This window comes from Lolium rigidum, chromosome 5 (genome assembly GCF_022539505.1).
Source record: "Lolium rigidum isolate FL_2022 chromosome 5, APGP_CSIRO_Lrig_0.1, whole genome shotgun sequence".
NCBI lineage: Eukaryota > Viridiplantae > Streptophyta > Magnoliopsida > Poales > Poaceae > Lolium > Lolium rigidum.
Window position 1 is genome coordinate 232316160 of NC_061512.1, and position 24438 is coordinate 232340597.

The window sequence follows — 24438 nt, forward strand, 5'->3', positions numbered from 1 at the left end:
AGCTACTAGAGGCTTGGCCAGAGCTACTCGTTTCTTGGCTACCGGAAGCTTGGCTAAAGCTACCGGATTCTAGATGGCCACCGGACTCTTGGCGGCTACCGGATTTCCGCTGGTTGCCGGAATCGGTCTCCATCGGATCTGAAGCCGTGGATTCGCCGGGAGATTGTCTACGGCGCTTAACGGAAAGAGAAGAAGAAGATGCGGAGGAAGATTCCTCGTCAGACATTGGATGGCTAGGCGGAAAAACAGAAATCCCACTCTTGAACCCCGCGTGAAGATCTACGAGTAAGAAGAAAACCAAAGAAAAAGAGGAAATAAGAACACCGTAGACCCAAGATCTGAAAAGCAAGCAGATGGCGAGCAAAGTAAGATTGCTACCAACCTTGAGCGGCGCGGTCGCTGAGGAAGACTTTCGCCGGCAACGGAGAGGATCTGCGGTCGCCAACGACCACCGTCGACGGCGAGGCGGAGAAGCTTGCGAAAAAGTGCGAATGCGGCGGGCGCGGTGAAGGTGCTGCTGAAGATTTCCGCGCGACGAGAGTCCGGCGGAAGCACGGCGTGAGTTCGCCGGGCGCCAGAGCTTGAGCGAGCGACGGCGGACGAAGAGCGGCGGAAGCACAAAGGCGAGGAGCACTGTGCGCGAAGGATGAGGAATGCGAAGAAGAGGAAGAAGAAGGGGCGGTTGTGCTTATAAAGGAGAGAGAAGATGGGCTGAAAACCGCTGGGCCGCGGCGGTTCGCCTCGCGGCCCGCGACGGTTCGCGCCTTGGGCCACCACATGGCGAAGAGGTACACGCGAGAAAAGGGGAGGCCACACGGGAGCGCACACGGGATCCCGAGTGGGTAGTGGGATCCGCAGCGGGGCATTTAATGACCGCGCGGGAGTCGAAGCGAAGTGACAACTGACACTAGCGTGGCAGTTAACAGTGCGCATGTCACTGACAGGCGCGGGGCCCGAAATATTCTCGACTTAGCCGAGGAAAGAGTAAAGGCACATGATACCGGAAAAGAGAGATGCCGGAACATGCCTTGCGAAGAGAAGAAAATGAACAAGGGTAAAGGTGCCGGAACCAAGCTCTAGGCATTAGTGATTAAACCGGTATCTTAAAAAGATGAAAACCTGGCATGGTCTGTAGGGTAGAATCCTCCAGACTATACCAGCTTCGGGGACTAATGTTGGGGGGATAACCCCCGGTATGCCAAAGGCATGCCAAACCGGATGGTTTAAGCCATCGAGATACCGGTTTAACTTTCTTACCGGAACAGAGGTAGGAGTTTGGCTAAGTGAAGCCAAGCCGGCATCCTTAAGGGGTATGCCGGAACCCGGTAAAGAAGATACCGGAGTGAAGGGCCTGTCGGCAGGACTGGTCAAAGATTCTCTTCAGGGCAAGAAGACAAGGATGAGCTAAGCAAAGTGGCTTTAATCAGAGCCCTGGCGCCAAAGAGAGGGATGACGCTCAAAGAAGCCGGGAGGACATCGGCAGCCCCGATTAAAGAGGACCCCGGCGTCATCTCGTGATTAAAGTAGCTTTGTAAAGTAGTTTGTCCAATCAAAGATGCCATTAGGGTTTCTTGTTCCGTAAGCCACCCGCTCCCCTATATAAGGAGAGGGGGTACTGCCTCTTACAGGCGCGAGACCACAGGAAGGATTAGGCAATCGAACTTGTAACCATGTTGAGATCAATGAAGCTAGCGATCCAGTACAGAGTTCTTCCTCTTGTCTCTCTTCTTGTATACCGGCCTCAGGTTGTGTTCTTGAAAAAAGCATCCGGAAGTTCTTCCCATCTAATCGCAAACCCTCCCCCGAATCCTCTTGCGTCCATTCGGCCCCAATCTAAGCCATCCTATGGCATCTGCTCGTTCACCACGACGACACACCCACACCTGACGACCTCCTCCTCCTCCTCCGGTCGGACTCTGAGATAGCCTTCGTAGAGAGTTGCGAAGTTGGAGAGGAGGAGGAAGGAGTTCAGACGGATATTATGTGGCTGGAGACCATATGTGTTAAGTACCGACATGAAGAATTCGGAAGGAGGAAGAGAAAGGCCGTGCTCCACCAAAGCTTTGGTGAAGACACGCTCGTCAGGCTCTGGGGTCGGAGTGCTGGAGTATTTGTTGAAACTCCAGGTATCCGAAGCTATGAGACCTTCCTTTTTGAAGGCTTTTAGTTCCGAATCAGTAACCTCGCTGGGCCACCATTGACCCTTCTCCCTTTCACGATTTCGGGCCTTCGATCCTTTCTTTTGCTCCGCCTCCAGAACCTTAGCAGCCATCCTAGCTTGCCCTTCTAGCTCCGCTTGGATCTCTTCAACAGTTGGGATCCGACCGAGAATATTGCTGGAAGAGGAGGAGTAAGGTTGAGCTAGCCTAGTATCAGAAATATTGGGCGGAAGGAATGCTAAGGGCTCAACGAATTTTGGTTCCGTTGGGTTTGGTGGCAGGCTATTCGGAGAGCTACCAGTGAACCTAGGTGAGCTAGTGGACATATTTCCGGCTGCATGCATATGGTAAAAACTCAGGAATCTGGATCCCACTATATTCTATCTTCTACAAGTCCGATGGACTTACCAGCAATGGCGTGACGGTTCCCCGTGATGCTGGCGAAGGAGAAGCTCGCAGGCTTGACGCGCAGGCCTCCGGCGAGACCACGAATCGGCGACGGAGATGAAATCCCGATCAAACGTGGCAGCTAGGGTCGAGGAAGGCCTTGGAGCAGCGGTGCTTGAAGCTTTCCGGGAAGGAGCTCGCCGGAGTGAGATATAACGGGTGGCACTGGTGCGAGGAAGAAGACGAAGTGGTGAGATGCGGTGAAAAAGTGAAAATGACCGAGCGAATGGGGTATTTATAGACCCCGCACGGAGATTCGTGAGTCAGATGCTACGGTGGGAACGGAACGGTCGCACCGTTGGATGATCGCCACGTGTCTTAGGTCAAAAGCGGTGAAATGGACGCAGTGGTGACCCAACTACAAGCCTCCAAAATTTATGGCTAGAGATCTGCAGATCCAAAAATTTAGCGCGGGAAAAGGGGAAGTTATGAGCGACATGGGCAAGAAATCTGCTAAGTTACCGTTACAAAAGAACGAATGATTTCCGGTTGAATGAAGTCGGAAACGATGAAGTTTTGGAAGATCTTCAAGATTCTCTTCGGATCCGGACAGAGATAGGTGGAGGAATAACGAATCTTGAAGAACTTCGGGGGCTACTGTTGTGGGTATACTTTATGGGTATATCAACGACCTGGTCTAGAACCGGCAAGCCCGGGTGACCCACAGATGGTGATGGTGGCATATGGCCCATCGGGCGACCCAGTTGTTGTTGATAGAAGATGGATGAAGTCCAGCCCAGGAACATGCAGGTATTCAGATCCATGAAAGCCCATGAAGTATACGGCTCCTATACGACGTATAAAGAAAGGTGGATCCTTGACGTGCACGGCAATGTAATATTCCGTAGTTAGACATCTTGTATTCCGGCTAGGACTCTCCGTGTAAACCCTAGATCCTGGCGCCTTTATAAGTCGGATCCCGGGAGCCCTTAATGCACAACCACAAGTCATTATAACAACACAAAAGCACCCAGATAATTCCAGACAAGCAGCAGTATGTCCTGTCATCGTGCAGGTGTTCCGAAGCTGGGTAAATCGCGTACCACCGTCCCGAGGACTCTCCGCCGATGGCCCCTACTTCTTCTCCCCCTCGTGAGGATCCCTCCTCCGAGGTACCGTCGAATAGGCAACGACAAGACAAGCTCGGGATCGGAGTGATTCTCTTGGGGCGCTTAGCATCGCTATTCTCCCTTTTTGGTGTTTCGATGTCAAAGGGGGAGAAGTTGTTCTATGTAGGATTTCTCCGGGATTTGCATGGGAGGACACAAGCATATGAAGACCACTCTTTGAGAGCTTGTGTCCCTTTTATTTGTTGAACATTTGGCTTTCATTTGTGTTGAACTATGTTATGTGTGCTTGGAGTATGGTTCATTGTGTGAGACATGGATTTCGGTATTTTATATATTGAGACTATGCATTATTATGTGGTGTGTAATTTATGGTATTTGGTATCCTATATCACCATATGGGTATGATCTCTATCACAAGTCTCAACTATATGTGATTATGTCTCTTGCTCTTAGTATTGTGTCATGTTGCCTAACCTAACCGTCGAGGTCACTCGAACCGATGTGTGGTGCATTTGTATTCCAATGCAAACTATGTATATGCACACATCTAGGGGGAGTGCCTCTATCTTAGTGTCAACATGTTGTATGGTTCTAGTAAGTTTATTGCAAATCCGTGTGTTGTCATCAAACATCAAAAAGGGGAGATTGGAAGAACATCTCTCCATAATTATGTTTTGTGTGTTTGATGACAACATATGTGATGATATAATGTGGCTTAGTGTGCAGATTTGATCTACATTATAGTTGAAGTGAGAAGTATTAAAAAGGGAAAAGTCGTGGATGAAAAGGAAGAAGAAAGGAAGAACGCTTGAATTTCCAGGCCGAAAATTGAGAATTTATGGCCCCAAAATTTTCGTTAAGGACTTACAGTCAAGAGCCCCTGGATACCCCCCCCCCCCGGAAATTTTCCCGGACATTTCTGTCGAAGGGGCGGAAATTCCGGGGCGCGGAAATTTCGGCCCGGACATTTCACAAAATGTCCGGCCCCCAAAATTCCGCTAAGGACCTGAGGGTCCAGGCTCTCAGTACACCCCCGGGAAATTTGATCGGACAATTGTGTCGACGGGGCGAAAATTCCGGGGGGGGGGGGGGCAGAAATTCCGGCCCCAACTTACACCGGAATTTCCGGTCCCAGAGTTTCCAACGGCTACAATTGGTGGGAGGTTTAAATACCCCCTTCTTCTTCCAGCTCAAGTTGCTCATTGCTGCCCATGTTCATCCACCATTTGAGTCACTTCAAGAAACACAAGAATTATAAGTTCTCCTCCTCCAACCATCCAAAGCTCTTGATCTTTGGAGAATCGAAGAAGAAGACCCCGATCTACATCTTCACCGAAGCGATTTGCATTTCTCTCTCATATGCTTGAGGGCCCCTTTGCTAGTGTTCCTCTTTGGAAATCCTAGTTGTTTGTGGTTGATTTTGGGAGCCTCCAATTCTGTTGTGGATGTGTGCCCAAGAACCTTGTAAAGACCCGATTTCCGCCTCGAGGAAATCCCTTAGTGGAAGTGGGCTAGGCCTTTGTGGCGTTGCTCACAGAAGACCTGAGTGAAGCCTTTGTGGCATTGGTCTGGCCTTTGTGGCGACCACACTCCTCCAAACGTAGACGTACTTCCCCTCAAAAGGAAGGAACTACGAGAATCATCTCTGTGTCTCCGCGTGCTCCACTCTCGGTTACCTCTATCCTTATTAGCTCCCTATATATTGTCTAGCTATATCTTGCTTAGTAGTTGATCTTGTCATATAGGTAAATTCACTTAGTTGCATATCTAGAGAATTTACCTTTGTGTCAAGCCTAAATTGAAAAAAAACTAAAAATTGGTTAGCACCTTTCACACCCTCTAGGTGCGGCATACGATCCTTTCAGAGGAGGCGGCAACGACGACGACTTCAAGTGGTCCGACGATGACGGGCACCCGGACGAGGCGGCGGATCAGCAACGCGCGCTCGTCGAGTCCTTCAAGTTGGAGAAGAAGCTCCAGGACGACGTCCGTGTCCGCAAAGAGCCGCAGATTCGCCGCGTCGTCGAGCTGTCCCTCCAGGCGGCGTAGCAGGGGATGACAGGCGATGACGCGCTGCTGGAGCAGCGGCGTCTGGTCACCGCCCTACGCATGGAGAGACGGGGCGCACATCACGAGCTGCGGCGGAGGGGAGACGGTGACGGGGCAGAACCATCGAACGCACCGCCGGGCGGTCAGTTGGCTAGGGTTTAGATGAAATCTAGCCGTTTTTATCAAACTTTGTATATATAATCAAATTTGAATGAAAACCTTTATTTTCGTGCACTAATATTCATTTGGGGTGGACGTTTGGGGGACGTGGCTGAGAAGCGACGTCCTCAAACACAACACGAACAAAACACGTCCCCAAACGCTCAATTCAACGCCTTTGGGAGACGGTTTGGGGACGCTTCCGGAGATTCTAATCCCACTATTTGATCAATGACATTGATCCTTATTTCGCCAAGAAAAAGAGTATTTTTTTCTCCTTCATGACGATGGCTCTCACCTCGATGGCTCGATTTTTCTTTATCTCGAAAACAGGGAAAAAAAAGGGCCCAGATTTTCCTCCTTTAGACCAGGACGCGTGCTCTGTTCAGACCGATCGGACGCCAGTGCGTGACGCAGGCGGAGAAGCCAAGTCCGCCTCTATCCCCAACCCACCCGCCGCCGGTGGCGGCGACCACCGCCGGAGCTCTCCAATCCACTCCGGTAACCCCTCTTTCGCCGTACCTTCCTCTCTCCCTTCCCCTCCCGAGCCCCCTGACCTACCAACACGGCTCTAAACCTCGCGCTTACTCTAGCACCGTGCCCTACAGCTACCATAACGCCGCCGCCGCCGCTGCCTCAGTCCCGCCCCCGCCGTCCCCGTCCATCTTCGCCGGTATAGCGCGTGCCATTGGGCGCCCCCGTTATTCCTCGCCGGGACATCGCGAGCCATTGGGGTTTCGAGGTTTCATCCAGCGATCCCCTTGGTTAAATCCCACTGACCTTCACCACTTCGGGGCGTGCCGGCCGGTGCACAACCTAGATCCGCCCCCGGCTGATGCGGAGATCTGCTTATTGTGTCATGCTAGCACGCAAATTTCCTCCACTGCTGGGGCCGGCACGCCTTCTAGATCCGCCCCCCTGGGCCAGATGCGGGGGGATCTGCTTATTGTGGCATGTCGCTAACACACAAATTCCTCGACTGCTGTGGATTACTGCTGAGGAATGTTCGGCTTTTCGGGGGCGAAATTATGCGTGAGATGTGCATATATTTGTTCAACCTACTAACAAGCTATATACGGTGAAGCGCAAGCTCACACGGCACTGAATCGAAGCCTGCGCCATATGCATGCATCGTATCTAAGCTGTTAGGAACAATAGCACTAGCTACATATGAAGTGATAGAAAATGTAAGCGCCATCTGCATGCATCGTATCTAAGCTGTTAGGAACAATAGCACTAGCTACATATGAAGCGATAGAAAATGTAATTGCCGTGAGTGATGTGTGTTCTAACCTAGTAAGTTCGCTTAAGCAGGCGGGCCAGATTGTTTGAATCATTTTAGTACCATGAATATGACCTGGCAAAAGGATGTATGCTTTTATGAACCTACTAGTTATAGAAGTGGCGGCAAAACGACATTGTGAGTTTAAGACCCTAGCGCTGGTGCCACAGTTCGACCTGTTCCATGAGGCAGGTCTCTCTGAATCCCCTCTTTTTCCTCAGATACGGGCACATCACATCGACTTTCCTCAAAATTCTACATTAGCATTTGATCAATTCATTTCCATTCAATCTTGAATGTGCAGGATTGATTCTCCAAACTATATACTTTAATATTTTTCTCTACTGTCCCGCCTTCCGAACTCTGAACCTGGCTACTGTTCTCATTTAACCTCACCTTGTCCTCTAGTCTTTGCTTCTAGCCATACAAACACCTCTACCATGAGGAGTATCACACAGATGCATGGTCTTGAGGCTGGGATCTGGGAGCATGTATGCATAAATCCATGAGTCCAAGGAACTAAAAACAATGTGCTATTGCCTTCATATTAATTAACCTTTGGTATTGAAGTAATGATTGTGTTGCTCTTGCTGTGACCTACATTCAATTCAGGTGATTCTCCCTCAGGTGTCTCTGAGGACTGAAAGTTCTTTTCTGTTGCATCAACATAGTAACAGACTGCAATTTTATTGATATTGTTATAAAATAGAACTTGTTGTAGGAATTGTTATACACTATCTAAAGTAATTGTTGGATGACAAAAAAACCATTTTGTTTAGCTTTACCTTGCAGCTCATTTGGGCGACCTTCTTGTTGATATGCATTTTCAACATCATATTTGTTACAGCATTGAGTTCTTATGATTACAGATGCCAACTGCAGGTATCTAGGCCCTAATAATTTGGACGTCAGTGAAAGGAAGTCTTTTACAGAACCTATGGACAGTTCTAAATCTCCTCAACCATTGAAGAAGAGCCGGACTACGTTGTCTGGTACGGATGGCCACCAGTTTGAGAACGGCGAGTTTCCATCTGAAACTGCATCAGAGAAAATGGACGTTTGGAAGTCTGGAACAGTAGATAAAGGGCAAGATGAATTTGAAGAAGACAATTCCCCATCTTTGCAGAATTCGATTGGTCCTAACTTTCGTGGATCACCATGTATTGGGGCATTCACTATCCAGTGCGCTAAGTGTTTCAAATGGAGACTTATTCCAACAAAAGAGAAGTACGAAGAAATACGAGAGCATATTATACAGGAACCTTTTGACTGTGAACGAGCACGCGAGTGGAGACCTGATGTAACATGCGATGATCCAGAAGATATATCTCAGGATGGAAGCAGACTCTGGGCTATCGACAAACCCAATATTGCACAACCCCCTGCTGGATGGGAAAGGCAGATTAGAATAAGAGGTGAAGGAGGCACCAAATTTGCTGATGTGTGAGTGGTGCTTTTCTGTCACTGCCTATTTTCTTTTTCTCAGGCTATTTCTGCAAGGTTATTGATTTCTTTTTTTCGCTGTCTGCCTCCTTGCCTCTATATGTCGAAATCAAATTTTAATGAACATGAAATATTGGAAAATTAGCCAATTAACCTGCACATCCGCGCTACTAGTTTTTCTTTTTCTTTTTCTTTTTCATTAACTGTTACAATTTGTTTTTGTTTTATATCAGTTTCACAATTAATGGTTTCCTTTATAACAAGCTATTAGCGTATTTTCTGCAAATAATTTTTTTCCTTATGTATTTCTACACCACACCTTTTCTAGGTTTCATGCATAAATCAATTCTCTGTATGTCTCAGTTAGAGTCCAATCGTGAATATGAAGACTATTATTGCCCCCCTAAAAACGTACTGTTACTGTTCTGTAACGGTGATCACTTGATGCCATGGTATCTAGTGTAATGCGAACCGTAAAACTAGTTTCTTAGTTACTCTTGCGCCTGGCGATGTATGTCAATTATCTGGGTTGACCTCCTGAATTTCAGGGAACTAAAAGGGGACGTTTCCATATGAAGATGCTAGGTTATTGTAGAATGGGTGCCTAGTTTGTGTTAAATTGCATCACTAGTTGCTTGGTTGCCCTTAGCATCTTGGATGGTGCAGAACTTGTATAAAAAGCCCATTCTACTTATTCTTATTACTTCAGCTAAACCAAGGAAAGATAATTTTAGCGTGAGGTCACATTTACCCTTGACATGTTTCTGTACTCGACTTCTTGTCGTTGTTCTTGAGGGTGGAAGTAATTAGTCTTCTCCATGTAGAGCCGTGGAGTAATGATTTTCTGCATCAGCAAACCATATACCACACATACTTAAAAAAACCTCCACCAACCAGGCACTAGAACCCAGTGCCATTGTTGTAAGAAGAACAACCAGAGCAAGTGAATACATGTTGCAGAATTAGTTCCACCTCATGTCTGCAGGTTGATGCTGCTGCTGCCCCACCAACAGAGCGATGCTCGGTTTCTAGCACTTCTGCTTTTAGTTTTGGCCATTCTTAGATGTTTTGCCAGCCCCTTGTTGTTGGCCACTTGGCTAATAGTGCATTGGCATTGCCAGCCTAGGTTTCCGTGCTGTCTTGCTCGCTGTATTCTGAAGCAAGTACATGAAAGGAAATAGTAGCCTATGCTGATGGCTTATCAGTTTAATGCTTCCATTTCTCTCAAAAAAAAAGTTTAACGCTTCCATGATAAAGTTTTGCTGTGTATACACCTTTTTCGAGGAGTTTTTTCTGTGTAGGCATTGCTATCGATCATTTGAAAAGTGAGACCAATAACTCCAGTTGATCCGGCAGCATAACTAACACAACTGTTGATTGGAGTCATATGTGATGCCGATGGGAATTAGGGCAACAGAAGGTTGTGAACAGTGTAAAATAGGGGAAACGACCTGCTTAGTTCTGATAACGACTAGTAATATCAGCTGGAGAGATGAGATGCTATGTCTTAGATAACAGACATTTCATGTAGTTTTATGACAGAATTTCCGTGCCCATTCAATTTAGCATGTTTGATGTAACAATATTGGATTCTGCTGCTCTGAAACGGTATACTTTGGCGGTGAATAAATTAAACCATCTACCTTCTGCCGAATTCAGCAAATGGTAAGTGCTGCAGAAATAAACTAATAAATCTACACTGTTATAATTTTGGACCCACCAAATGAGCAAAATAAGCATGTATATTTTCTCTTGTCCTCTTGATTAATGTGGGCATTTCTATACTTTCAGTTTGAACATTGTTGTCATGATATAATTTCAATGTAAGCCCTCCTAAAAAAAGTAGCATTTCATATGTTGTAATTTAAACATCTACATTCCTTGCTACAGTTGCTGAAATTACCACGATGATCTCTATCTTTGTTTCAGGTACTATACTGCTCCTACTGCAAGGAAACTGAGGTCACTGGTTGAAGTTGATCGGTATGTAATGGAAATTTAGTCATATTTTCCCTTCAACGTCATTCTTTGCCTGTTATTGAGCTGTAATTTATTACCCCAAATTTTGTGTGAAGTCACAGCATCATGATGCTTCACTTGCAATAAGCTGCTTTTTTCTCCAGTTCTTATAAGTTATAACTGGACATTGCAATTAATTTCACATGACTAGCTTGGGCGTATATAGTAATTACTAATGGAATACATTCGTATTGATAAAGAAGTATAACGTACTGTAATGGGGTTGCGTGCTGTTAAAAGAAAGGAGTCATGTGCTATGCATCATTGTGGAAAAGCTTACAACAGTCTTGCAGCTTTGGGTCGGATAAAGCAACGTAATTTTGATCTTTGTTTGTTTTCGTAGTAGTAAACAAATAATATCCTGGGGTTTGCAACGAAAATTTGGTATATTGACTATATGATAATTAACTAATATATGTCTATGGTTTACTAATTGGGAACTCGGTTGCTTGCTCTCCAAATAGAAGGGCAGTAAATAGACAAGAATGGTATGGTTATGCTTGAGCACGCCAAGGTGGTATTGAATATCGACATAAATATAGCTTGCGGAGGTGGGGGCATGGGGGGGGGGGGGGGGGGGGGGCCCTTCATTTCGTATTAAGAAGATGGGAAATCGTCTTTTTCTCTATAAGAACAGTGCGTTCCGAGGTGTGAAGTGGGGGGTCAGGGCTACTGATTGGCACCGGATGGAAATATCCCTCTGGTTGGTCCAACCGTGGATAAGGGTTTGTAGCTAACACCATTGGCGTATGGGCAATTGCATACCATATGTATTGTTTCTCTTTTTGTTTCAGAATTGCTACATGTGATTCATCTGTCTATACTTTAAACTCTCGATGCCATACCTTGCAGGTACCTCTCCGAGAATCCAGAGTATGCTGCGCAGGGTATAACATTAGCTCAGTTTTCCTTCCAGATTCCTAGACCTCTGCGGCAGAACTATGTCAAAAAGCGCCCTAAGCTACCAAGTGATGAAGCTGCGACTAAGCCTGTTCAACCAGTGGAAGGTGTGTACAGTAGTGTATGAATGAAGTTATATGATTTGTGAAAACATAATCAACTAATATATATTAGATCATAAATGGGAGTCATGAATTGATTTTATCTATTCAAATAGTTCAACTATAACATAAGAACTCACATTGTTTTCCTTTATGATCTATACTTGAGATGTATTGGTTACTAGTGTGTACCATGAGTACCCATGGTCTACTCTCTAGACACTAGTTGAACCATACTGCTTTCAGCTAAATATAAAACCATACTGCTTGCTACATATAGCTCCTCCACTAACCGGTTCATGAAATTGGCAGCAACTGTGTAACAGTTGCTTTGCAAGATTAATTTGGCTAGTGCAGACCGTGCTTCCTGTTTCAGTCATACTGTGGCCATAGGAATACCTGTGCTGCCAAGTGCGTCTACATCTGTACCAGCATGTCTGTCTGCAAAAGTCTAGTTTATTCAATGCATTCACCACTTTCCATCTCATGTTTTTGTTTTCAGCTAACCCCATAGCCTGGGCTGCACCTCCAGCACCACATGAGGGCCAGGAAAGTGAACCAGCTTCTCACGCCGATGGGCCGCTTGGATCAGCAGATGTGGAACTAGTCCGGAAGACAAAAGCAGAAAGCTCTCCGCCAGGAGAGGCAAATACAAACCATGTGTCTGATGGACCGGCAGTCAAGTCTGAGAATGGAGATGCTTCTACCACCTGAAAGCTGCAACTTCACATACCAGGCTTCCCGAGGATGATTTTCTTGAATCTCCATCTGCCTTCCATTGTCTGCGGGAGCCAGTTTCCCTGTAATGTGAGGCCATGATGGCCTTTTATGTACTACGACAACTTAGAGGTTGGGCGATTTGGGATAGTAAGTTGACGAATGTTGTATCTGAGACCCCAGTCGTACCCTTTGAGGATTATGTATGTTTACCACTATGTGCTCATGTAGGCTGTGTAAGATTAGATTCCCCGCATTTTATTTTCCACTTTGTAAGATACGGAGATGTGGTAGGGAAATAGTTATGCTGTGTGTTTGAGTCGAACCATTCTGTTATCTATTAAGACAATGGTATGCAACTAGTAGTAGCAGTTCTGGCTCAACTTTCCTTGAGCTCATCATGCACGTTGTGGATGTTCCATGTTTGGGGGTATGATTCCCATACCTCTCCCCTTTGTTGGATTAATTTTCCTGTATCTATATAATTGCACTTGATGAATAGCTCAGTGAAGCAACACCTTACTCAAGTCAATTGGTGAAATAGGAGTATAACCAAGAGCAGTCGTCTGAGAATTGTACTTTTTTTTTCCCTTTTCCATATATCTGAGAATATGTAGCAGTATACAGAGAGCCCTCCGATGAACTACTCAAAATGGCACCAAAGCTCACAACATAACCAATGCCTGATCCCAGAGCTTGAAGAATGGCTCAGTCAAGTAATGCTTTGTTCAAGTCAACTGGTGAAACATATCAGTTTTGTAAGATTGTCCTGATGTGAAATGGATAGTATTTTCAGTAGACGATACACAGAAAGTTGAGCAAAGTCGTGGTATGTTCAGTTTAAATCATCTTCTTTAAACATATGCGTGACACAAAATCAAAAACTAAACTACGGTACACACCCAGTTCTCATACACAGTAGCACATACAGTTCTCATATCAGTTAATCAAAATGGCACCAAAGCTCACACACTGAAGAATAAGCAACTCAGCATAGCTCAGGGAGCAGGCAATGGCAGTGGCAAGGTCTCCAAGAATATGTATACGACATCTATTCCCATAGCTGTTTCCTCTGCAGGATTTGTTTCCTAAATCCTAGCGACTGGACTTGAAAAATAGCTCAATCAAGCAACACCTTACTCAAGTCAACGTTAAAATACATTGCCAAGAGCAGTTTTCACAGATTGTGCTGATGCATACAGTGAAATGAATAGATGCATACAGTGAAATGAATACTAGTATTTTCAGTAGAAGATATACAGAAAGTTGACCAAAGTCATGGTATGTTCAGTTTGAATTCTAATCTTTGAACATATGTGTGACACAAAAATCAAGAAATGAAAATGGACACTATGATACACACCCAGTTCCCCATACACAGTAGTACATACAGATCAACTACTCAAAATGGCACCAAAGCTCACACACTGAAGAATGGGCAAGTCAGCGTAGCTCAAGGAGCAATGGCAGTGGCAGTGGCAAGACACGAAGGTGTATACGACATTTGATGATGAACACTAGCCTGCTGGCTGCTGGCCGCCTGATGGCTTCTGCTCGTCGTCCTTCTTGGGTGCGGGGTTGAAGGGGGCCTGCTCGGCGCAGTGGAGGTTGAGACCGGACCTCTCCCGACCAAAACCCATGAGATCGAGGTAGTACTGGTAGTGGGAGATGATGACATTCATGGGGTCGATGAATCCCCTGCCACAGATGGACTCGCCGTAGAGGAGGTTCATGGTGGCGCCGAGGCCCGGGAGCCTGTTGCTGAGAGTGTCGTTCTTGGTGGGCTTCCAGATGCCGGTGAAGGCCTCGTGCGCCGACGGCTGCTTCTTCTTGATGGGTGTCATCCACCGCCACATTGCCGCCGCGAAGGCCAGCGTCGCGTTCTGCTCCAGGTACTCCGGGTGGCTGAGCAGGTCCTCCTTGATGCCATCGCCGGCAGCGCCATAGTTGTAGTTCCTGGCCGAACAGGAAGTAACAAAACCACATCAACTAACTTGACACTCGATGTACATGTTGGGTTGTTTTATACTCTCAGAGCTCGTTTGGCTACCATCATTTGGGGTTAGAATCAAAGAATTAATTTGTGGTTCCAAGAATCCACTTGTTTGGTTTCCACGGAATTGTTACTAGAATTCAATTGAGAATTCCATGGATTTCATCCCATGCCTAATCTTACTTCCTCTTGGTACCCTCTCTGTCATTTGTGTGGATTTGCCAAATGAAATGGTACTACCTCTGTCCATAAATAGATGTTTTAGAGTTGTCCAAATTTGGATGTAGATTTCGACAAATTTAAGACATCTATTTTTAGACGGAGGTAGTATCATTAATTTCATTTCATTAAATGAAATGATGGGTGCCAAATGAGCTCGTATGGATCAGGTAGATAGTGTGAGTGTGATGAACTGAGGGGTGCTTACCAGTAGACGGGGATGGCGCCACGGCCGTAGTACTCGACGCCCTTGACGCAGGGGTACTGCGTGTAGGAGTCGTCGCAGTAGCCCTGGTCGGGGGCCAGCTCGTGGTTGTAGCAGAGCCCCCACGCCAGCGGACCACCGGTGGCCACACCGAAACCACCTGCAAGAAAGCGGACACGACTCAGTTCCAGCTAGTAGGTCCGAATCGAGCGAGGCAGAGGAAGCAGAGCAACCCAAGAACAATTCATCATCGATCGGAATCAAGGAAGAAGAGCAGCTAAGGGGCGGCGAATTACATGATGTCTTGGCGCCGACGTGCGCGAGGAAGGCGCAGAGCTCCTTCATCTGCATCTCGAAGCCGCCGGTGGTGCAGAAGCCCTGGGCCTCGAACATGGCGGCGGCGGTGATGAAGGCCTGGTAGTCCCAGAAGCCGACGGCCTTGGCGACGGGGTAGTTGCGCTTGGAGAAGAGGTTCTCGAACTGGTACACCTTGAAGAAGTCGGTGATGGTCTGGTTGCAGCAGTACTTGCTGCCGGAGCACTCCCAGCCCTTGTCGCAGATCTTCTCCTGCGACTCCTTGAGCTTGACCTTCCACGTCCCCGCCGTCAGGATGAGCGCCATCGTGCCGCCGATCAGCACCGCCGCCGCCCCCGCCAGCAGCACCGTCAGCACGATCTTGTTCCGCGTCTTGCGCTTCATCTTGTTGTTGTGCTCTGGCGGCGGCGGAGAAGGTCCGGCGAGCTCGGGTCGATCTGGATCTTGGTTCTTGATTCTCTTGCTGGCTGGTGCTGGTGGTGGGTTGGATCTTGGGAATGCGGTAGCTGGTGGGGGAGATCTGGTGGTGGCGGTAGGAGAGGCGAGGTGAGGTGAAATTGGCGATGGGTGTGAGGATGAAAGCGAAGTGGCAACCGCACGTGCCGACCGGACCGGGGGAGGGAGAAGCTGTGCTTGTCGGTGGCGGGAGGCCGTCGGGACTCGGGGGAGAAGAAGACTGAGACTGAAGAAGCCAGCTGCAGGTAGGTAGGACGTTGCCGTTGCTTCCGCTCAGTGACTGCCTCCCCAAAGTTCAAGAAAATTCTACACAAAAACGGTTATCTATGCGTATATTTCTTTATACAACCTCTACCTATAAAAGATGTCGCCAGTTTGTTCAAATTTAGATGTATGTATCTATATATTTTTAGTGTATGGATATATTTAAATGTAGACAAACCATCAACATCCTTTTATGGATGGAGGGGTAGTATAGTAATGCACAAGTTTGATTTTTTCTCGGAACTTTTCCGATAAATTCATAAATGTTTCTTACTCATAGTACTAAACTTGGTGAAAAGGAAAATTTGTTGTTTCTTACAAAACATGATGCGTGAAAACATTTGCAAACAAAAAATAATGCAGTGTAAGTGCAAAACGAGAATTACTCTTGCGTCAACTAGCCAACAAGGGTTCATAATATATGTGCAAATAGACCATCGGGGTTGAGAATAATCTAATCTAATCTACTCTAATCTGATGGAATAAGATATCCAATGGTTGGTAAGAAGGACTATCTTATTTGTGCTCCCAACAACCAAAATCAGTGCTGCTATCATACGGTGGTGACAACATGCTGGCTTGAACGACCTGGGTGAGAGAGAGCTTCACTAGCTCTGCAAACAGAGGCGATGTGCGTTCAAATGTCCAGGCCGGGAATTAGCTGAGGAAAAAAATGTTTTTTTTAAATCATTCCTGCTACTATGATTTCAGATTTGTTATTTGATTGATAGAATCCTCAATTTAGCCATTGCTCAGTTCCTCGGTTACGACTCTTCTTATTTTTGCCATCTCATCATCTCCACCATTAGTCTAAAATTAGTTTTACCATTTAAAGAGTGGAGGAAGATGGAAATGCATTTAATATATCAAAGGGGCAAGCATTCAACATTTAGAATTACCAACAAAGAGCCGGATAATGTTCTTTTTACAATGACACGTCTCCATAAATTTCTACATTTCATATACAAACTATTTTTGTTTGTATGCATGAATTAATTTAGTTTGAATTTGATGAGTAAGAGACTGCCAATAAGACGTTGCAGGTAGGTAAGACGTTGCCGTTGCTTCCGCTTGGTGACTGCCTCCCCAAAGTTCACGAAAATTCTAAACAAAAAATAGTTATTTATATGCACATTTCTTTCTACTCCTCTGTTCAATAATATAATATAAATTTTTACATATTTTAAAATAAACTAGATATAAATCAAAATAAGTGAACCTACACACAAAGAATAGACTAGATACAAATTAAATTAAAGTATATTTTAAAAAGAGCTAAAACATCTTATAAAAAAGAACAGAGCGAGTATAATAATGCACACTTTTGGTGTTGTTTCGGAATTTGTTTCTTACTACTACACCAAAAGTAGTACGGAGTACTAAACTCGGTGCAAAATGTTGTTTCTTACTAAACCTGCTGTGTGAAAACGGTTTCAAAAGAAATGCAATAAAAAATAGTAGGATCCCGTTAGGAGGGTAGTAACACCTAGCCCATCAAAGTTTAAACCCTAGGTTTTAACGCAGAAATTTTCAGTGTATTTATACATGTTTCTTACTTTACTAAACTTGGTGAAAAGTGATGTTTCTTATTAAGAGCATTTCCAATAGATGCCCTATTTACGACACAACTTTTTGCGATTACCACGCTGGTTTTGTGCTTTACGCCGCGGCGATGGTTGCAGCTATTCCAGATGCCTAAAAAAATTGCATGCCGCCAGCAACGGTTTTCAGACGCCGTAAAATAGAGCGTGAAAATATTGAGTAGTCATCAATATTACCTCGTTTACGTTTCTTAATTGAACTATGCACTAGCAGGGCTTTCCCCTAGGGGATTTAGTTCCAGTCGAATTACGAACCGGGACTAATGGGTCGCATTAGTCCCGGTTCGAACAGCGTGGGGCACGGAACCCAATAGTCCCGGTTCGTTTGGAATCTTTAGTCTCAGTTGTTGCGGCAGGCTGTATCTGGGTGAAAATATAAAATGGCATTAACTGCATACGACGTTAGGAAAAATGTATAACATATCAAAATGAATCGTGGGAAAAAGTTACATCCAAATTCACTAGGGTTCTTAGCCAATTTTAAGATTCACAAAATACCAAATGGAAATATGAAAGCAGGAAGATTTTAGTTTTTGCCAGGAATTGAGGATTTTAATTTTTTAATTTTTTAAATTAATAATTGCTTCCTGGATAAATGTTAGCCAATTTTAAATTTTCTAATTTTCAGGTTTTAGATTTTGCAATTTTTTAATATTTAAAATATTTAAAAATCTAAAAATTTAGTGTTTATTTATTTATTTAAGATTATTATTACATCATTACTTTTGTTTATTAAAATAATTATTTGGAATTCAAAAATTACAAAAGTGTGGCATCGTGACCAACCTGTTAATAGGATTGATATGATACTAATATCAATAACATGCTCGTGAAGCACTTGTAAGCAGGACATGAATAAACTCAAAAGTTAAGTGTGCTAGTGTTGGAGTAGTGGAAGAATGAGTGACAAAGCGGGAAGTTTGACCACGAATAAGTAATTTGACTAGAGATTAAGTATAGTTAGAGACTAAACTTGTGAAATAACTAAAACACTAGAAATTTTGAAAAAATAGAAAAAAAGGAGTGGAAAATAATTAGGAAAGAATTGGAAAGAAAAATAGACAAAATAGTGTTTTATCCCGATTGGTATTACAAACCGGGAATAAAGGTTCATCGTCCCGGCTGTAAGGGTATTTTACCCTTTTCCATTATTTTGGTAACGATGACACCGTGCTAAAGTATTTGGCCTAATATGTTTATAAGGATAATCTCAGGTATGAGGCAATGAGGCGTAAATGGTGTATCAAAGGAACAAGAAGGCTAAAGGAGACCCCCACTTCGACAACAATCAAAAAGGGTCTACAGGAGAAATCCGGTCTGCAGCCCGGTCCAACCGGGCCAGCAACCGGCCAGTCCGGCGTGCTGGCCGGTCAACCGGGCGCCAACCGGGCTTCAAACGAAGAGCCAGCAGATCCGGTTGCCGCCCGGTCAACCGGGCCACTGACCGGCGGGTCCGGTGCTCCATCCGGTCGACCGGGCGCCAACCGGGCGCCAACCGGCCACCAACCGAAGGAGCGCCAGGACGACGCAAAGGCGATCCAGTCGCTGATCCGGTCTGACCGGCCTCACGACCGGGCTGTCCGGTCTGTGGTCCGGTCAACCGGGTTTGTCGAGGAAAATGCTGAGGTGGCAAGTTACAACGGCCAGATTTTGAAGAACACTATATATACCCCTTCTCCTACCTTGGAAGGGTTAGGCAACATACTACAAGCTGTTCTTGAGCTCTCTCTCTCTTACTCCATTATTAGAAACACCAAAAGCCTCCGATCTCCCTCCTCCTCCACCCAAACTCAAATCCCTCCGGGGAATCACTAGAGGAGGACCCGATCTACTTGTTCTACCAAGCCAAATCTCATTCCCCCTTGTATTCATCGAGAAGCTTGCTTCCTAGGGTTTCTTGGAAACCCTAGGTGGGCAAGAGGAGTCCGGAAGCATCCGGGCTGTGGATTTGCTCCGGGCAAGATTGTGAAGGTTTGGAGGCTACCTCAAAGTCTACCACAAGTGAGTGAGCTATTCCTTCGTGGGATAGGCTCCGGATAATAGGGTGAGCCTTCGTGGCGTGGGGAATCCTTCGTGGGACCTCCACCCCTCCAAACGTGACGTACCTTGTTGCAAAGCAAGGGAACACGGGAATACATCCTCGTCTCCGCGTGCTATCGGTTATCTCTAACCGAACTCCTTACTTGTGATTTAAACTGCCTGGGAGAGCCTTCGTGCTCGAGATAGTTGTATCTTCATATAGGTTGCTTCATCTAGTTTGCATTAGGCCCACCTTTATATTCCGCAAAGCCTAATATTGCAAAGAAAGGATTAAAATCTGTAGAAACCTATTCACCCCCCCTCTAGGTTTACCATCTCTATACTTTCAATTGGTATCAGAGCCTGGACTCTTATTAAGGGCTTCACCGCCTTAAGAGTGAGATGGAAAAACTATTCAAGGGTCTAGATGAAAACTCTAACCTTTCGGTTAAAGAGATGAAATCTAGATTCTTGGCATATGATGCCGAGAAGAAGAAAAAGGAGGATGAGCTACAAAGCCAAATGGCAGAAATGTCTACCATGCTTAAGAACTTGACTAGTGGGCCTCCTAGTACGGCTTCGGCCTCACTAGGGAGCTATCGCGAAGTCAACCATGACTATCCCAAAAACACTTCACCCATGCCTCATATAAACCATAGTGGGAATGTTCCCCATTTTGATGGAACTCACTTTCCTTTTTGGAAATCTTCTATGGAATCTCATATTCGCAGCTCGCAGCGTGGAGTTGTGGGAGATCATTGTTCATGGATACCGGGAGCCACAAGATCCCATTCGGTTGACCTCCACCGAATTCTACAACCGTCAACTCAACGCCTCCGCCCGTGACAAGATTAGGAGTGGCATCAACCGCAAGCTCCTTGATCAAGTCAATGACATAGAGTCCGCTAAAGAGTTGTGGGATCGAATCGTAGTACTCCAAGAGGGAACCGATTTGATCCAATCCGCTCTTTATGAGACCGCAAAGGAAGAGGCTCATCAATTCATGATTCGAGAAGGAGAGTCCGTGGCCGATGCTTATGCAAGACTCGGTGCTCTTAGAGTAAGGGTCAAGGGACTCGGTGTTTAGAAGTACAATGACGGCTTCGAGATGAATGAAGCATTCATAAAGTCCAAGGTCATTGCTATGATTGCCGTCAAACAAGAAGACACCAACCTTGCACTCAACTTGCAAATCATGACCAAGAGTGCCGACCTCAACTCCGATGATCTAGTCTCCTATGTGGCCGCCAATGAAAACATGGCCAAAGCGGGAAAGAGGCTCATGGCAATGAACCGTGTTGATGAAGCCTCACACAACCATGAAGCGCCACGCAATCTTGCTCTCAAGGCTAGGGCCGATCATGGAGAAGAAGAAGAATATGAATTTGAAGAAGAGGAAGAGATGACCTCAACTAGTGACATTGTTACCGACTTTGCCTTCTTTGCCAAGAAGTACAAGGGAAAGCTTCCAATGCTCTTCAACGACAAGAAGAAGAAGAGAACTTGCTACAATTGTGATGAAGATAGCCACTTTGCAAAGGAGTGCCCTTATGAGAAAAGGGTAGACAAGCCAAAGTTCATCAAAGGGTTCAAGCCAAGGTTGAAGCCAAACCCAATAATGATCGATACAAGAAGAACAAGGGAAGGGCCTTTGTTGGGGCCGAGTACTTGTCCGATGATGAAGAGGAAGATGAGGAGAAGGAGGCCGGGGTGGCCGGTTTGGCTTTCTCTAAGCCCGGGTCACTCTTCACATATGACTACTCCAAGGACTACTCCATGGAGAATGATGTTGGATCCTCTTTCATGGCGAGGATAACTCAAGATGATGACTCCGATGACTCTACCTCATCTACAATCATTGACTCTTGTCTTATGGCAAGGGAAACCAAGGTAATGGAACCTCCACCTTCCCTATCTAGTGTTCTAGATGATGAGAACGAAAATCAAGATGAATTAATTGTGCTTAAGGAACTCTATGATGTTAGATGCACCCTTCGTGGTGAAGCTCTTGTCAAGTTTGATTTCTTGATGGACTCACTCAAAGAAAAGGATGAGTCCATTGAGGAATTAGAATATCAATTGAATGAGAAGGAACGGAGATTCAATCTCCTAAGACAAGAGCTAAAAACCGAAAGGTGCATATCTCAAGGCCTTAAGCAACAAATTGAAACTTATGAACTTGATAAAGTTAAGGACCTAGAAACTATTGATAGGGCTCAATTATTGACCCAAGAGCTCAATTCCTCAAAGGAGGATCTTGAAGTTGCTCATGCTTCTCTCACTAGGGATCTTGACCACCTTGAAAGAGCTAACAAGCTTGTCAAGGATGAGCTCAAGAAACTTGGAGAGAACCACGATCTACTTCAAGAATCCTACAAAAAGGCTCTTGGATCAATGAAGGATCCCATTGATGTTGAAAAGCTTGCTTGTTCCTCCATTTCCTTTACTAGTGAGCATGCTAAACTTGTTGAGGAACATGTTCGTTTACAAGAGGAACTTTCTTTGCATGTTGAGACCAATGCATATCTTGAGTCCTTGGTGACCAAATATGGTCTTGACTATCATCCTAATGAATCTTCTTGTGAGCAAGCATCTATTCTTGAGGAAAATGTTAGGCTAACAAAGGAACTTGCAAAGTTCACCACCACCAAGAACAAGATGGGATTGGATGACCTCTTGAGTAAGCAAAGGTCAAACAATCAAAAGTATGGACTTGGATATGCTCCCAAGTCCCACAAGAAGAACAACTACAAGAAGGAGAAACCCGCTCAAGATAAGAACAAGAAGGTCACTAACAATGGCAAAGCCTCAAGGGCAAAGCCACTAGTGGTGACCGCACGGGGCCAAACGATCACTATGCATTATTTGTTGATTATTATGGTGATGTCTATGCTAACTATGTTGGCCCTCCTAATGGCTATGCTTATAGAGAGTACTCAATTTGGGTACCAAAAGATATTGTTGCCATTGCAAAGGAACCCATTAATCGATGGGTTCCTAAATCCTCTACTTGATTTTGTAGGGGTATTCCTCCGGTGGTCCAAAATGGGTGTTTGATAGTGGATGCACCAATCATATGACCGGAGGAAAAGGTGTGCTTGATCAATTCATTGAAGATATCAACAAGAAGTCAAGCATCACCTTTGGTGACAACTCAAAGGGAAAGGTACTTGGGTATGGCAAGGTAGCAATCTCTAAGGACTTGTGCCTTGAGACGGTTATGCTTGTTGAACACCTTGGCTATAACTTACTTTCTATATATCATCTTGCCGATGCTGGTTACAATTCATATTTCACTAAATATTATGTGCAAGTCTTTAGGAGTGACAATCTCAAATTGGTCCTTGTTGGATATGTGGAGAACAACCTTTACGTGGTTGACCTCTCGAAAGAGAGCCCCTCCTTCTCCACATGTCTAATGGCGGCCAAGCATGACGAAGGTTGGTTGTGGCATCGCCGCCTTGGTCATGTTAACATGAGGAATCTTAAACAACTCCTAAAGGGTGAGCATATTGTGGGACTAACCGGCATTTCTTTTGAGAAAGATCGTGTTTGTAGTGCATGTGTAGCCGGAAAGCAACTCAAGAAGAAGCATCCCATCAAGAGTATTGTTACCACATCTAGGCCTTTGGAGCTCCTTCATTTGGATCTCTTTGGGCCATCACATTATGATACTCTTGGTGGGAGCAAGTATGGACTTGTCATTGTTGATGATTACTCAAGATACTCTTGGGTCTTTCTCCTTAAGTCTAAGGACGAGACCCATAGAGAGTTCATCACCTTCGCCAAGAAAGCTCAACGTATGTATGAATCCGAGATCAAGGCAATTAGGACCGACAATGGCACCGAGTTCAAGAACTACACTATGCAAGAGTTTGTTGATGATGAGGGCATCAAGCATGAGTTTTCGGCGCCATACACCCCTCAACAAAACGGTGTTGTTGAAAGGAAGAACCGGACTATCATTGAGATGGCAAGAACCATGTTGAGTGAATTCAACTCACCCCACAACTTTTGGGGAGAAGCCATCTCTACGGCCGTCCACTACTCCAACCGGCTCTTCCTCCGTCCCCTCCACAACAAAACCCCATACGAGCTCCTTACCGGTAACAAGCCTAACGTCATGTACATTCGTGTTTTTGGATGCAAATGTCTTGTTAAAAACAACAAAGGAAAGCTCGGTAAATTTGAAACTAGAACCATAGAGGGTATATTTGTTGGATATGCGGAGAACTCTCACGCCTATAGATACTACAACCGGTCCACCGGGACTATTGAAGTATCTTGTGACGTGGTGTTCTTGGAGGATAATGGCTCCCAAGTGGAGCAAGTTGTTCCATGTGTTGCGGGTAATGATGATGATCCATCTAGTGCCATCAAGCATATGGGCATTGGACACATCCGGCCCATGGAGGTTCATAATGATGATCAAGATGATGGAGTAGATGTCTCAAGCACGCCACAAGTGGAGCCTAGCTCAACTCAAGTCGAACCATCAAGTGCAACTCAAGAACCATCCTCTACTCAAGATGAGTCACAATCCGAAGAACAAGAAGAAGATCCTCATTTCACGGAGCAAGATGATACGTCCAATTTGCATCACTATTTTATATCATAATTTGCTGTTATTCATTGATATATTTCATATTGGGACACAATACTTATGTTATTTCATCTATTTTGCATGTTTCATCATTATTGGAGGATCAAGCACGGAGCCGGGATTCTGCTGGAAAAAGCACCGTCGAACGCAATATTTCGGAAGATCAACTCGTGGAAGGAAATTATACCAAAAATCCTATTTTTCAAGATGACGAAGGAAGCCGAAGGAGGAGCCGAGGAGGACCCGGGGTGGGCCCACACCCTAGGGCGGCGCGGCCCATGGCTCGGCCGCGCCGCCATGTAGTGTGGGGGGCCCACGGCCCCTTTCGCCTCCTTTTCTTCGCGAAATCCTTCGTCCCGAAAACCTAAGCCACGAGAGGGTACCTCGCGAAGAGTTACAAATCTGAAGGAGATATGT

General features: G+C 45.4%; 2 protein-coding genes across 3 annotated transcripts; one reads left to right on the plus strand and one right to left on the minus strand.

Annotated features, from left to right (window-relative positions):
* Window positions 1-6257: 6257 nt before the first annotated feature.
* On the plus strand, window positions 6258-12747 carry LOC124651468 (methyl-CpG-binding domain-containing protein 2-like). 2 transcript variants are annotated; one of them, XM_047190560.1, is made up of 5 exons: window positions 6258-6385; window positions 8049-8609; window positions 10539-10592; window positions 11481-11635; window positions 12132-12747. In XM_047190560.1, the coding sequence occupies exons 2-5, from the start codon at window positions 8104-8106 to the stop codon at window positions 12341-12343; spliced, it is 927 nt and encodes a 308-aa protein (XP_047046516.1). In that variant the 5' UTR covers window positions 6258-6385; window positions 8049-8103; the 3' UTR covers window positions 12344-12747. The 2 variants fall into 2 exon arrangements, with proteins under 2 accessions (XP_047046516.1, XP_047046517.1); XM_047190561.1 differs by having other exon boundaries at window positions 6283-6385; window positions 8036-8609.
* An 818-nt stretch (window positions 12748-13565) lies between these two features.
* LOC124654439 (chitinase-like protein 1) lies at window positions 13566-15682 on the minus strand (the record flags this gene model as incomplete). Its single annotated transcript, XM_047193439.1, is given in 3 exon segments — window positions 13566-14302; window positions 14767-14923; window positions 15060-15682. Coding segments are annotated over 3 exon segments (999 nt in total). The 3' UTR covers window positions 13566-13863.
* Window positions 15683-24438: the final 8756 nt, after the last annotated feature.

Coding starts and splice junctions, on each gene's coding strand:
- LOC124651468 (XM_047190560.1), top strand. CDS start 8,104: ATGGACAGTTCTAAATCTCCTCAACCATTGAAGAAGAGCCGGACTACG. Junction 8,610..10,538: donor GGCACCAAATTTGCTGATGT/GTGAGTGGTGCT, acceptor TCTTTGTTTCAG/GTACTATACTGCTCCTACTG. Junction 10,593..11,480: donor TCACTGGTTGAAGTTGATCG/GTATGTAATGGA, acceptor CATACCTTGCAG/GTACCTCTCCGAGAATCCAG.